The sequence below is a fragment of the Mobula hypostoma genome, chromosome 1 (assembly GCF_963921235.1).
Source record: "Mobula hypostoma chromosome 1, sMobHyp1.1, whole genome shotgun sequence".
Classification (NCBI taxonomy): domain Eukaryota; kingdom Metazoa; phylum Chordata; class Chondrichthyes; order Myliobatiformes; family Myliobatidae; genus Mobula; species Mobula hypostoma.
This window is the reverse complement of record NC_086097.1, coordinates 103,575,921-103,592,129: the sequence shown is the minus strand read 5'-3', so window position 1 is coordinate 103,592,129 and position 16,209 is coordinate 103,575,921. Positions and strand designations below refer to the sequence as shown.

Below are 16,209 nucleotides of genomic sequence, written 5' to 3'. Positions count from 1 at the left end.
AATAGAGAAAGAATGAGGAGAATGAGAAAAGAAGGAGGAGGAGAAGATGGCGGCATGACACAGTGCGCGTGGCCTCTCCTGTGACGAATACCTGTTATTTGTTAAGTAGGAGGCCGTGCACAATTCTGATTTGATGGAGGCAGACGTGAGAGCACAGAGGAACATCTGGTGAAACTTCTGAAATACCTGTTTCGCTGCCACCACTACTGTGCGATCCGAAATCTCCGGAGGGGAAGGCCCCGAATCCTTGGCTTTGCTTTTTGCTCGGCAGCCAGGGCAGGGTCAAAGCGCTCGGCAGAGATGGTGCTCGGTGCTCGGTGTCGGAGGGCTGGTTGGAGGCTCTAAGTTTTCGGACGGTCTCAGTCGGACTGTGGTCGGGTGCTTCCAGGATGCTGCATCAGCAAGTTTGTGGCGCTGGAGGCTCATGGCAGGGAGATTTTCTCCCTTCTACCGTCTGCGTGAGATGTTGGGACTTTTGGGACTTTGAGACGTTTATTTTACCGTGCCCATGGTCTGCTTTTATCAAATTACGGTATTGCTTTGCACTGTTATAACTATATGTTATAATTATGTGGTTTTTGTCAGTTTTAGTCTTGGTCTGTCTTGTGTTTCTGTGATATCACTCTGGAGGAACCTTGTATCATTCTTAATGCATGCATTTCTAAATGACAATAAACGAAGACTGAATGTCGTCATAATCTAAAAAAATAGCAAAGGTATTACCCAGGCAAAGGAGTCTACACTGGCCAGGCGTTCTTTGTTGTCTCAATTCATTTGCCACGTGTTTCATGCAGGGTTGCTCACACTTGTATCTGCGATGGTTATTCTTTGAAGTTACCGTTGCCAGCAGGCACGAAGCATCTACTTTTATATTCATTCCTTATCAATTTGAATATCGCATTCCAGTGTCATTGGCCACAGGTCATGTGTCTGTCCTTTAATACCTTGTTATTGGCTTTGCTCCAAGCCAGCATCCATTTATTGCCCCCTTCCCATCAAGTGACAGTCGATAATTTACGGCTCTTTGTTCTCAATCAGCAATGAGCTTGAATCACTCTAGGCAGGCATCAACCCCAACATTCACAAGCCTGCATGTTATAGCCAAACAAAGAACATCTCACAAATAACAACTTATTCGGAAATTATCTCCAGTCTAGCAGATTACCTGAAGTATCATTGTGTCTTCTTTGAAACATTGATCAAGCCCAGCATGTCAGGCTCACAAAATGGCAGTCTCCATCCCCAAGCATGCAGCAAGAACAAAGCCAATTAGTCTGTCTGCTTCCACTGTCCTTGATTCATTTGAATTCACTGATTTGTAAATTGTCATTCTTTCTGGCTAACAGCATGCAAGTAGTCCTGTATTGTGGCTTCACCGGGATGACTTCTCATATTGAGGCATGCCTGGTGTTGTTCTCAGCGTGCCCTCCTGCACTCTTCATTGAACCAGGGTTGATCCCCTGGCCTGGTGGTGATGTTAGAGTGGGGGGATATGCCGGGCAATGAGGTTACAGATTGTAGTTGAGTACAATTCTGCTGCTGCTGATGGCCCACAGCACCTCATAGATGCCCAGTCTTGGGCTGCTGGATTTGTTCGAATTCTATCCCATTTTTCACAGTGGTAGTGCTACACAATGCGGTGGCGGGTTTCTTCAGTGTGGAGACAGGATTTAGTCTCCACAAGTTCTGTGTAGTGGTCACTTCTACCAATGCTGTCATGGACAGATGTTTCCACGGCAGGCAGGTTGGTGAGAATGAGTCAAGTGTGTTTTTCCCTCTTGGTTCCCTCACCGCCTGCTGTAGTCCCAGTCTAGTAACTAGGACCCAATCAGCTCGGCCTGTAGTGGTACTACCAAGCCACTCTTGGTGGTGGACATTGAAGCTTCCACCCAGAGTACATTCTGTGCCCTTGCCACCCTCAAAGCCTCCTCCAAGAGCTGCTCCACATGGAGAAATACTGATTCATCAGCTGAGGGAGGACGGTGCGCGGTAAATGAGCAGGAGGTTTCCTTGTCCATGTTTAACCTGGAGCCATGAGACTTCATGGGGTCCAGAGTCATTGAGAGTTGCCAGGGCAACTCTCTCTCTACTCTATACCACTGAACCACCACCTCTGCTAGGTCTGTCCTGCCGGTGAGACAGTACATACCCAGGGATGGTGATGGTGGAGTCCGGAATGTGAACTGTAAGGTGTAATTCTGTCAGTACAACTATGTCAGGCTGTTGCTTGACTAGTCTATGATTCAGCTGTCCCACCTTTGTCACAAGTCCCAGATGTTAGTAAGGAGGACTTTGCAGATTCGACAGGGCTGGTTTGCTGTTGTCGGTTCCAGTGCCTAGGTTGATGCCAGGTTGTCTGTCCAAGTTCATTCCTTATTATTTTTTTTTAGCAGTTGGATACAACTGAATGGCTTGATAGGCCATTTAAGAGGGCATTTCGGAGTCACGTATAGGCCAGACCAGGAAAGGATGGCAGATTCCTCTCCTAAAGGACCATCATGGTTTCATGATCATCATGATATTTTCATTGACTTCAAATTCACCATCTGGCATGGTGGGATTCAAACTCACATCTCCAATTTATAATTAGGTCTCTGGATTATTAATCCAGTGGTAATTACCACTGCGCCAGATCTTTGTTCTCCAATGTATTAGTTCCAGCACATTAAGTGTGAATGCTATTCGCAAAACCTTACTCAGGATTTTCAGATTGAAGCAATCACAATAAAGCCAGGACACTGCATCCCTGATCATAACCTCCCCACATCCCCCGCCCCCCAAAACACTGCTCAGAAGGAATGCTTTTGTTCAATTACAACTGACTAAACTTTCTAAAATGTGTGTTCAGGATTTCTTGCTGAATTACTGGTACTGGTACAGGAACTGAGTGTAAAGTCTGTATTTTGCAAAGCATCAAATTTTCTTCAGAGCAGTAATATACAGGCAACTGTTGTGAATAACCAGAGACATGTCATTTTGGTATTAAAATTTCCTGGTGACACTTAGCCAACAAGAGCAGCAGTATTTGGTATGTCCAGAAGTTCAACATTAATTTGTTTTCTTAAACACACTGCCTGAGTTGATACCAGGAACAGATCACAACATTTCAGAAGCTTTTAAATGAGCAATTGAATGCCAACACTCAGAAAGATGTGCACCAAGTATCGGTAAGTGGGATTACGATTGATAGTATTTGAGGGTCAGCATGGACATGGTGGGCTGGAGGACCTACTTCTGTGCCACATGTCTCTATTTAGCACCTGCAATGAGTTTCTTGGTTTGTTGTTACCAAGAAACACAATGAGAAGCAACTAGAAGATCCAGGAACTTAGTAATTGCAAGTGCAAAGAAATGCCATTATCCCTCAAGAGGGGTTAAACAACCTGCAGGCCAAGCTGCAGAAGGGAGATCCATGTTTTAAAGAACAGATGGAGAAGTGCTGGTGAATCCAGCAAATAGTAAGCAATGAGCATGGATAGTTCAGAATTGGCAAGGTCATCTCGCTCTACTGGGAGCCAGAACAGTCATCAGAATCAGGTTTAGTATCACTGGCATATGTCGTAAAATGTGTTGTTTTGCAGCAGCAGTGTATTGAAATCCGTAATTAAAACTAAGTTACAATAAGAAATATATATACTGCGGAGGCTGGTTAATTGGGACAGATCAGGACAAGTATATTTTGGCCCAGTCAAGTGACTGCCCTAATTAGCTAGTTTCATGAATATAGTTAAAAATGTATATAAAAAAACAAGCTACCATCTAACAGGGTAACAAATTTTGGATTTAAAGGAAATACAAAACAAATTAGAATACTACTAATATATGCCATGTTATTTTGATTGACTGTAAATGAGCAAAATTAGCACAGATACCTAGTGCAGATAATGGGCAATGCTTTTAATGATTGCATTCTCTAAATCTTCATTTTCATTGTAACATTCAAGATGATTGTCAATACCTTTAAATTCTTTGTAGTTTCTAACTTGCTGAAGTAGTGAAATCATTTCATTTTTCACTCTTGGCCATTTCTGTCATCTCCAAGCCTGAATACTTGAAATAGCAGTGAGCAAAACAGTTCTGACTTATCTTGCTGCTTATTTCTTTCCAACTATCAGTGAAAAAAAAATCACAAACACACACAAATGACACTATTTAAAAACCGTTTGCTCTACGCTGCTCTACAGTGTAGTGTATGACTACCACACTAGTGTCCGTGACTGATGCTAGTTAGAAACTGTTCAGCAACAGTCTTCTGTCCTAATTAAATGGCATAGTGTCCCAAATAGACAAAGGGAACCCACCTATTTTCTCAATTCGTTTTTTGTTCTTTAAAAGTTGTCCCAAATAAGTGGCTGCCCCGATTTACCCTTGGTGCAATTAACCAGAGTACACTGTTTAATGAAAAAATTAAATTAATAGTGCAAAAAGATAATAAAAGAAAAAAATGGGGAGGCAGTGTACATGGGTTCATTGTCCATTCAGAAAGGACAGGGAGGGAGGCAACAGATATGGGGGCGTGGCACGGTTTATCAGAGATAGTATCATATCTGCAGAAAAGGAGGAAGACGAGGAGGGATTGTCTACGGAGTCTCTGTGGGTGGAAGTTAGGAATGTAAAGGGGTCAATAACTCTTCTGGGTGTATTTTATAGACCACCCAATAGTAACAGGATCATCGAGGAGCAGATAGGGAAACGGATTCTGGAAAGGTGTTATATTAACAGGGTTGTTGTGGTGGGAGATTTTAATTTCCCAAATATCAATTTGCATCTCCCTAGAGCAAGGGGTTTAGATGGGGTGGAATTTGTTAGGTGTTTTCAGGAAGGTTTCTTGACACAATATGTAGATAAACCTACAAGAAGAGAGGCTGTTCTTGATCTGGTGTTGGGAAATGAATCTGGTCAGGTGTCAGATCTCTCAGTGGGAAAGCATTTTGGAGATAGTGATCACAATTCTATTTCCTTTACCATAGCATTGGAGAGGGATAGGAACAGACAAATTAGGAAAGCGGTTAATTGGAGTAAGGGGAAATATGAGGCTATCAGGCAGTAACTTGGAAGCATAAATTGGAAACAGATGTTCTCAGGGAAATGTACAGAAGAAATGTGGCAAATGTTCAGGGGATATTTGCATGAAGTTCTGCGCAGGTACATTCCAATGAGACAGGGAAAGACCATAAGACAAAGGAGCAGAAGTAGGCCATTCAGCCCATTGAGTCTGCTCCACCATTTTATCATGAGCTGATCCATTCTCCTATCTAGTCCCACTCGCCCGCCTTCTCACCATAACCCTTGATGCCCTGGCTACTCAGATACCTATCAATCTCTGCCTTAAATACACCCAATGACTTGGCCTCCACTGCTGCCCGTGGCAACAAATTCCATAGATTCACCACCCTCTGACTAAAAAAATTTCTTCTCATTTCTGTTCTGAATGGGTGCTCTTCAATCCTGAAGTCATGCCCTCTCGTACTAGACTCCCCCATCATGGGAAACAACTTTGCCACATCCACTCTGTCCATGCCTTTAAACATTCGAAATGTTTCTATGAGGTTTCCTCTCATTCTTCTAAACTCCAAGGAATACAGTCCAAGAGCAGACAAACGTTCCTCATATGTTAACCTTCTCATTCCCGGAATCATTCTACTGAATCTTCTCTGTACCCTCTCCAAGGTCAGCACATCCTTTCTTAAATAAGGAGACCAAAACTGCCCACAGTACTCCAAGTGAGGTCTCACCAGTGCCTTTTAGAGCCTCAACATCACATCCCTGCTCTTATACTCTATTCCTCTAGAAATGAATGCCAACATTGCATTTGCCTTTTTCACTACTGACTCAACCTGGAGGTTAACCTTAAGGGTATCCTGTATGAGGACTCCCAAGTCCCGTTGCATCTCCGAACTTTGAATTCTTTCCCCAATTAAATAATAGTCTGCCCGTTTATTTCTTCTGCCAAAGTGCATAACCATACACTTTCCAACGTTATATTTCATTTGCCACTTCTCTGCCCGTTGTTCCAATCTATCCAAGTCTCTCTGCAGACTCTCTGTTTCCTCAGCACTACCAGCCCCTCCACCTATCTTCGTATCGTCAGCAAATTTAGCCACAAAGCCATCTATTCCATAATCCAGAAGGCAAAGAGTGGTTGTAGACATATTCTGCATGGAGGTCGGTGACCAGTGGAGTGCCTCAGGGATCTGTTCTGGGACCCCTACTCTTCATGATCTTTATAAATGACCTGGATGAGGATGTGGAGGGATGGGTTAGTAAATTTGCTGATGACACAAAGGTTGGGGGTGTTGTGGATTGTGTGGCGGGCTGTCAGAGGTTACAACAGGACATTGATAGGATGCAAAACTGGGCTGAGAAGTGGCAGATGGAGTTCAACCCAGTTAAGTGTGAGGTGGTTCATTTTGGTAGGTCAAATATGATGGAAGAATATAGTATTAATGGTAAGACTCTTGGCAGTGTGGAGGATCAGAGGGATCTTGGGGTCTGAGAACACTCAAAGCTGCTGTGCAGGTTGACTCTGTGGTTCAGAAGGCATACAGTGCATTACCCTTCATCAACTGTGGGATTGCTCGTTTAGGAGCTAAGAGGTAATGTTGCAGCTATATAAGACCCTGGTCAGACTTCACTTGGAGTACTGTGCTCAGTTCTGGTCACCTCACTACAAGAAGGATGTGAAAACCATTGAAAGGGTGCAGACGAGATTTACAAGGATGTTGCCTGAATTGGGGAGCGTGCCTTATGAGAATAGGTTGGGTGAACTCGGCCTTTTCTCCTTGGAGCGATAAAGGATGAGAGGTGGCCTGATAGAGGTCTACAAGATAATGAGAGACATTGATCGTGTGGATAGTCAGAGGCTTTTCTCCAGGGCTGAGATGGCTAACGCAAGAGGGCACAGTTTTAAGGTGCTTGGAAGTAGGTACAGAAGAGATGTCAGGAGTTAGTTTTTTTTTTGCAGAGAGTGGTGTGTGTGTGGAATGGGCTGCCGGCGTTGGTGTGGAGGCGGATATGATAGGGTCTTTTAAGAGACTCCTGGATAGGTACATGGACCTCAGAAAATTAGAGGGCTGGCGGTGGGGAAGGAGCTGTTATTAAAACATTGAGTGTATCTTCAGGGTCATCTGCATCCTCCTTGATGGCAGCAATGAGAAGAAGGCATATACTGGGTGATGGGGGTTGATAATGACGGATACCATCTTTTCGAGACAGCACCTTTTGAAAATGCCCTTACTGCTGGGGAGGATAGTGTCCACAATGAAGACAACTGAATCTTCAAATTTCTGCAGCTTTTTCCAATCTTGTGCCATGACCCTTCCATACCAGACGGTGATGCAACCAGTTAGAATGTTCTCCATTGTACATCTGTAGAAATGTGTGGGAGCCTCCTCAGACTCCTAACAAAATATGGCCACTGTCATGCCTTCTTTGTGATTACATCAATATGTTGGGCCCAGTTTAGATCCTCAGAGATGTTAACACCCAGTAATTTGAAACTACTCACTCTTTCCTCTCGATGAGGATTAGTATGTGTTCTATCTACTTTCCCTTCCTGAAGTCCACAATCAATTCCTTGGTCTTACAATGAGTGCGAAGTTGGTGTTGTTGCAACACCATCAACCAGCTGATATATCTCATTCCTGTACGCCTCCTTGTCACCATCTGAAATTCTGCCAACAATAGTTGTGTCATCAGCAGATTTATATATGATGTTTGAGCTGTACCTAGCCTTTCGGTTATGAGGGTAGAAAGAGTAGAGTAATGGACTAAGCACGCATCCTTGAGGTGCACCACTGTTGATTGTCAACAAGGAGGAGATGTTCTTTCCAATCTGCACTGACTGTGTTTTCCCGATGCAAAAATCAAGGATCCAGTTGCAGAGGGAGGTGCAGAGGCCCAGGTTTTGGAGCTTGTTGAAAGAAACATGTACTCAAACAAGGATATCCTGCTTTTGTTGTGTTTCTCACTAGTGTGCCTTAGGGTGTTGATGGTGGAAATCTCAGCAATGATAATGCTATTGAATGTCATTGTTAAGTTGTCTTTTGTTGGAGGTGGTCCTTGCCTGGCACTTCATTACTTGCCCCTTCTCAGCTCATGTCTGAATGTTTTTTAGGTTTTGCTGCATGCAGATAATGGCAGTTTGATAAGCTGAGTATTGCAAATGGAATTGAGCATGTTGCAATTATCAGCTGATATCTCCTCCTCATCACAGAATAGTAAGGAGGAGGAGATGAAGCAGAGAAAGATGCGAGAAGGACACTCAGTTACCCTGCAGTTATATCTTGGGGCTAGGATGATCGATGGAGAGGTGAATTATCATCTCTTGTGTGAGGTGTGACTCCAACCACTGAACTGTTTTTACTTGGCTATCTATTCACCACAGTTTTATCAGGTGCTTTGAAGCCTCACTCAGTCAAATCCTGCTTTGACATCAAGGGCAGTCACCCTCATTTACTCTTTGGAACTCAGCACTTCAGTCCATGTTTGAGTCTGGTGATACTGTTATTAGAAAGCTGATGCCTTCCATCGCTTTGCTGATGTTGATAATTAGCTAGATTGGATTTCTCCTGCTTTGTGTGAACAGTTGAGTGCAGCTGTCGGTGGTAACTGCACTGAAATAACTTGACTGTGGTTGCAGCTAATTCTGAAGCACAGATTGCCCCTATTGCTGGGATGTTGTCTCGTCTCATAGCCTTCTGCTATAACTCAGTGCTGTCAACCACTTCTTGGTATCATAAGCAAATTGGTAGAAGACTGGCTGCTGTGATGATGGAGATCTCAGAAGGAAGCTGAGAAAGTTCCGCATACAGTAGCATATGCGTCAGCCTTGGCTCTACTACTCCTGTGCTAGGTCCCTCCATTGGGGTTGGGGATATTCTTAGAGTTACCTACTCCACTTGGCTGTTTAATGATTCATTATTTGCAACAATATTTGGTAAGACTGTAAAACTTCTGTCTGATCCATTGGTTGAGATATAATTTTATGTATTACATGCTGTTTTAGCTGTCTGGCGATGTATCAGTTTGACAATGAAACAGTAACAGTTTCACCAGGCTGGACCCTCATTATTTGTAGGTGTATCTACATCTGCTCCCAATATGTCCTTCTAAAATCCTCACTGAACCAGGGTTGGTTCCCTGCTTGTATTATGGTTGGGTAAGGATGTAGCAGGCCATAAAATTAAGAATTGTGGAGCTAAACCTTTCCTGCTAATAAGGATAATCTACAGCCTCTTCAGTGCCCAGTTTTGAGCTGCCAGATGTGTTTGTGTCTCTTCTATCCAGTATATTTATGGAGAGTATCCTTGCTGTGATGACGGGATTTTGTATCCACAGCTGCTCAGGTTTCATGTGTTAGTCTGTACCTCGCAATAAGCTTGTGAGAGGTGAAGAACAACTGAGAGCACACCTTTTACACCAACAATTGTTATCATTATCTCAGTTCTGCAGGGTCCATGGGTAGAGAAGGAACACTGTATCATTCGCAATGATAATGGTGTGGTGATACTTGAACCAATTGGAGGATCACAGTGCATTGTCAATGAACTGGATGTTGTCCACGCATGTCATTTGTCACAAGGTAATGGAGTTGTTACTGTACCACTGATGTATCTAATTAATTATGTGCAGAATATGTTATTCTAATCACGGATTGCTCTTGGCAAAGAATTCAGATCATTATTACCTAGGGCAAATAATTTTGCCACTGACTTGATCCCACACCCGCACTGGGCTTGAGGACTTGTAGAAAAATACAACAGTGTACCAGTACAAGCACTGATGTTAGGAAACAAGATAAGGGTTCTTTTTAGCATAATCTTCCTTAAAGCTTGCTCTGTCTGATGAACTTGATCTCCTTTTGATTCCTGTCCATTATATCTGCCTTTCAATTCTACTCTAAATATTTTCTTACCAATATTTCTTCTGTTTTTCACTTCCTTGGCTGTCTAGACTGTTCAGTCACACTGTCACTAATTTGTCCCCATTTCTCTATAAAACTAAGTAAAAGCCGATGGTGAGATGGCCCTGCCCCACTATTGGACAAGATTATAGCTAAGCCAATCTCTGCTATACACCACTTTTCCCTGCCTCCTTATGCCCCTTGACTTCCTTGTACTTTTAACATCTGTCAGTCTCCACCTTGGATATATTCAATTACAGCACTTCAACTGCTCTCTGGGATGAAGAATTCCACAGTCATGACTCTCCAAAAGAAGAAATTGCTCTATATCTCAATTTCAAATAGGCTACCTTTAATCTAAAACTATGCGACTTAGTTCAAGATTGTCCTGCACATGAGGAGAAATCTCAGCATCCACCTTCTTAATCCCACACAGAATCTGTTTCATCTCTTGTTCTTGTGAACTCCAATCCACACAAGCCCATTATGGCAAGGTAATTCTGCATGTGTTGTTCATGGGCCTAGAATGAGAATCTTACTCAACTTAATGTGTTTTATCATAATGACAACATTTATCAAATATCGCTGTGATGATTGTACATTCTAGTATCAATTGTTGGGCAAGTATAAAGTATAAAGTATCATTTATTTTTCAGGTGCTATCATAGTTTTGGGAAAAGTGCATAAGTTCAGGTTTAATCATCCAACTGAAGCTGCAAAGTTGAGGCAAAGGAGAGCTGTAAGTTCCCAATACACTAATTAATAAATGTGCTTTACAATTGATGGTGTAGCTGCCTAATATTTCCTTATAATTTGGAGTAAGACAGGTCTCTACCATTCCATGGATGGATGCAGGGCTGCATGTCCTGATGCAGGGTTTGGACCAAAAATGTCAACAGTTCCTTTCTAGCCACAGATGTTGTATGATCTGTAGAGTACTACCCAGATTGTTGGTCTATCATTCTATTATTTGGAATTTGGAGGCATTTTGTTCAAAAGAATATACAGCCTTGAACTTCCTGAGAATTCAAAGGAAAATCTGCACTCAATCTTTTTTGCAGGAGAAGTATCTTTAAAGGACTTGATCATGGAATCCATGAATAATGCGCCAATGGAGAATGGAGTAGGTTAGGAAGTTGGAACACTGGCATCCCAGCTCCTGATCAGGATCTAGTTTCGGTGGATTTGAAATCAAACAGAAAATGCTGGAAAAACTGAACAGAAGAGACAGGGTAAAGATTTTTAAAAAAGGGAAAGCAAGTTAACATTTCAGCTTGATGACTTTTATCAGAAGAGTCTGGATCAGTAACAGTATTTATTCTGCCATAAGTGTAGTGGGACAATGCAGTTAGCAAGGAAAGCTTATTAAGCTGAATAGTAGTATTTTATTCCCTACCCTCCTTTTATTTTCAAATATAGAGTGATGTGAGAGGAATTGCCCCTCAACTATCTGATTTATTTAGTTTGTAAGTCGTCATTTTAAAATGATTAATTTAATGTGACCATCTCTGGCCCACCCAGCATGTACCACTTACTGCCTTGTCCAACCACTTCAGATCCTGTTTTTAAATTCCTACTACCCTACTGTTGCAGCAATTCACTCCATGACAACAAAGGCTCAGCCATAAGCAGTGGTCTTGATGAGGGAAGGGAGTGGGGTGTAGTTGGCTGGCTGGGGTGGGGTGGGGCAAAACATGTAGATGCTGATTTGTTTTTCTGCCTTTCTGGGTAATAGAGAATAAAAGTTTAGAGACAGCCTTGTTAGGTTTCTACAGAGCTTCCAGTAGATGACACACAGTGTAACCACCATGGACTGGGGTGAAAGGAGAAAATGTTTGAGTGGTTGATTGGATGTGGTGCTAATCTAGTGGATTTTTAATGTGGGATGGTGTTGATCTTCATGTGTTGTTGGAACTGCACTCAGCTGATCAAATGGAGAGTAGCGATTCCATTCTTCTTTTGACTTCAGACTTTGTCACTCTAAATGTTCCATTTGTCCCAGAATATGCACCTGCTCTTGTAGCCACAGTATTTATGTGGCTGGTCCACTTTAGCTTTTGTTATTGGTGAATGCCGCTTGGTTGATGTTGGAGGATTTGAAAAAATAAAGAGGACTAAATAAATTCTCTTTTGGTTGTGATGAATGGTGCAAATGTGACTGTACCACTCTTTAGCCTGGGGCAGAACGTTGTTCAGATCCTGTGGCATGGGTTGTGTTATTTTAATGCCTGAGGAGCTGCAAATATGGACACATGACAGTTGGGTTATCATAACTAAGTCAATACTGTAATGATTCTTTGAAGAGATTGCAACTTTTCTATGAACTCACTTAATAGTACATTGTAATAATGAGCAAGCATTGATACTTAATGGATAATGGAGCCAAGTCATTGAACCCTAAATAACAGTGGTCCCCAACCATGTGCTACCAGACTGCAAGGAAATGATATGATTTGGCGATATGAAATTATATGAAACAGCTGCACCTTTCCTCATTCCCTGTCACGCCCACTGTTGAACTTGAACGCACGCGAGGTCATCAGTCGGTCATTAACCTACAACTACTCGATGAGTAAAAAAACAAATGTTGCTTGAGAGTTTCTGTGGAAAAAGTGGTAGGGGACATAAAAGGCCTAATGATGATGATAACACAGAGACAGCTGAGGCCGAGACTGTGGGAAAAAAAAGACAGCTTCCTTCAACAGAAAATACAACGAGTCGTACATAAGATATGGCTTTATTGCGACCGGTGACTCGCACACTCCAAGCCCCCTGTGTGTGATATGTGGAGACAAGCTGTCTAATGAGGCAATGAAGCCCTCAAAACTGCTTCGGCACCTTGAGTCCAAGCACCCTGCACTTAAAGACAAACCCGTTTGAGTTTTTTGAGCGGGAAAATACGTGAGCAAGCGGGACAGGAGCAAGTGCTGAGAGACACCACCTCCACAAATGCTGCTGCTCTGAGAGCATCGTACTTAGTGACTGGCCGTATTGCTAAGGCTAAGAAGCCTTTCACTGTTGGTGAAGAATTGATTCTGCCTTTCAAAACCAAACTGCTTTCAAAGCCAAGCTGGAACTGTGGGAATGGTGAGTAGACAGGGGCATATTTGACATGTTCCCAACATTAGCTGGGATTTTGGGAGAGACTGAGGCTGCACTGTCCTTTTCACAGCTGGTGCTCGATCACCTATCTTCACTGTCGACAGAATTCGAGCATTACTTCCCAACCGCAAATGACCCAAGACTTGCAAAGGAATAGGTCCGTGACCTATTTGTGAATGTCCCCGGTGAATCATCCATGTTAGCGAGGGAAGAAGATTAACTCCTCGAGCTTGCAAATGACGGTGGGCTGAAAAGTATGTTTGTCATAACATCTCTGCCGGCATTCTGGATCAAAGTCAAGGCTGAATATAAAGCACTGAAAACGTTGCTTCCATTTTCAACATAATATCTCTGCGAAGCGGGCTTTTCTGCAATGAATGCAACAAAAGCTAAATTGCAGAATAGACTGGACATAAGGAACCCCCTTCGAGTATCACTGTCTCCCATCACCCTTCGATGATGCAGGGAAACAAGCCCAGGGCTCCCACTGATTCAGCGATATTGGTGTGTTGCAATGATTTTATATGTTCATACAAGGAAAATATGCACTGTGTGTTTAATATCCAAACGTTACTTAAAATGTTATGATGCTATTGACTTAAATTGACTTACCAGTATATTCATATGAGGAAAATATGCACTGTGTGTTTAATATTAAATTCGTTAGATAAACCCTTTTAGAAACAAAATTGAGTGTATTAGCCACTTATAAGTGACTTATAGTTGACTTATCACCAATATTCCAGTCGTGATCAGCATCCCTCCTCCCCCCCCCGTTGGCCAGTCCGCAAGAATATTGTCAATATTAAACCGGTCCGCGGTGCAAAAAAGGTTGGGGACCCCTGATTTACACAGTTACTGAATAATCCCACTTTGAAAGGACAAGGATGCCAACAATTGTATTAATTTCCCCTTCATGTCATTTGGTTCCATAAGGCCGTTAATAAATGGGAACAGAATTGGGCCATTCAGCCCATCAAGTCTGCTCTGCCATTCTGCTGTTTGAATTTTTGCCCCAGTTAGATAATAGTCTGCACTATGGTTCCTTTTACCAAAATGTGTTATCATACATTTCCCAACACTGTATTCCATCTGCCTGAAGTTTACACACATTCATCAACATTGTTCCTTTCTCTGGCTTGCATTGCCCATTCAGGTTTGTGTATAAGTGCATGAAAAGGAGGTTGCTACATTTGTAAATGAATTAATTTGTTATCTTGGTTATAGGATTAATATTTTTCCCTCATTTAGAGTAGCAGTATATCTTTGGCGAGCAGTGGTTCCTGCGAATGGCTGGATTCGGATGGAGAATTCAACTTTTCCCCTCCTTATGTTTTATCTCCACTCATGCAAGCAAGGTAGGATGTTAAACTAAGGGAACTTCCATTGCATGCAAAATATCATCATCTGATACAGAAATACTGCTTCACATTGAAGCAGGGAAAGCACAATGTTCAGATGCATAAAGACCCTTCTGTCAATAAGCTCAGTCCTTCCTAATAGATTTTACAGCCCATACCACTACAATTCCCCCTGCCCCACCTTCATTCTTACTATACTGATTTATAGCCCAACACCAGTGAGATTCCTCTTACTCCAAGGTGTAGTCCTTTACCACTAGGCAGACACCTCTTTGGAACTTCCACTCATATCTCTAAGTATGCTGTCCATCCCTTAAATGACATTACCATTACCATTGTTCCCCCACTGAATGTTGTTTTGCACTTTGGTAACTTGGCCAGTCTCATCATTTTCTCTATAATTTTGATGACATCCATGCAGGTTAATAAAAGCAAGGAGTGGGACTCTTTCACCAATGTAATAGTAGTTTTAGTAATCTTTCCATCTTGCAATCGTATTTGCCCTCTGTGACCAAACTATCTGAATTTAAACTTCTGGTTAATATATAGGGTGACCCAGCTCCTTGGTCAAAATGGTTAGGTCGCTCTTCTGTCTTCCAGCCTCATCACTATGCCTGCTATCTTATTTAACATGTTTAAGGTTGTGTTTCTGAAGCTGTAGATGTTTATGGCATATGTAGTTATCTGGCATCATGTTGCTGTCAGTACACATGAACCTGCTTCTGATAGTGCACTTATTTTACAGTGATTCCTCTGTCCTATTCTGGTTTAGCTATTTAATTTATTAATATATTTATTTGGTTTATTTTAAGACACTTAAAATAATTCAACCAGTTTAAATTATTAGTTTCCTATTTACAACATCCCTAGCTTAGAAAGGAAAGAAGTATTTTACTCACCAGCTAACCAGTTAACAACTTGGATTCAAGGGTTAGTTGCCGCAGCCCAGAATCGGAATCAAAATAACATGAACACACAATATATACACATAGAAACTAAGTTGTGTCCCATAGACACAATTTAGAAACTTGCATTTTCTAAACTTGACTTAATTGTCCTATTTTTAAATTCTTTTATGTTTTACTCTCTCTATCATAATTAGGATTTATTTATAGGCAGCTGCGTGTTAAGCAAGGCTGGTGTTTAGTGACATACAGTTATTGGCTTTCAAACCCTAGTCAAGGGAACTGAGATCAGCTGTGTTGGGTGAGGGATGAAAGTCACATTTAGACCAGATTGAGTAAGGGCTCTAAATGGTCTTCTTTCCAGGATATTATTGAACTAATTGGGTTTTTACAGTGATTTAACAACTTCACGGTTATATTGCTCTGGGGGGTTAAAAATTCTCCTTCACTGGATTAGCCATTCCATATTATCATCATGGCAATGTAGTACCCGAGTCAGTATAAGTATGCCTCCACCGTTCCTGATGGCTTTCCTTAGAAACATAGAAACCCTACAGCACAATACAGGCCCTTTGGCCCACAAAGTTGTGCCGAACATGTCCCTATCTTAGAAATTACTAGGCTTACCTAGAGCCTTCTATTTTTCTAAGCTCCATGTACCTATCCAAAAGTCTCTTAAAAGACCCTAGCATATCTGCCTCCACCACCATTTCCGGCAGCCCATTCCACGGACTCACCACTCTCTGAGTAAAAAAAAAACTTACCCCTGACATCTCCTCTGTACTTGCTCCCCCGCACCCTAAACCTGCGTCCTCTTGTGGCAACCGTTTCAGCCCTGGGATAAAGCCTCTGACTATCCACACGATCAATACCTCTCATCATCTTATACACTTCTATCAGGTCACCTCTCATCCTTTATCGCTCCAAGGAGAAAAGG

At 42.2% G+C, this 16,209-nt stretch overlaps 1 protein-coding gene across 1 annotated transcript in view; it reads left to right on the top strand.

Moving 5' to 3' along the window:
* stard9 (StAR-related lipid transfer (START) domain containing 9) overlaps positions 1–16,209 on the top strand; it is a 418,409-nt gene that overhangs the window by 304,508 nt on the left and 97,692 nt on the right. Inside the window, exons 18-20 of the mRNA XM_063054195.1 lie at positions 9,446–9,583; positions 10,561–10,643; positions 14,258–14,364. Of these exons, the coding sequence (XP_062910265.1) occupies positions 9,446–9,583; positions 10,561–10,643; positions 14,258–14,364 (328 nt within the window). The remainder of the gene's footprint in view (positions 1–9,445; positions 9,584–10,560; positions 10,644–14,257; positions 14,365–16,209) is intronic.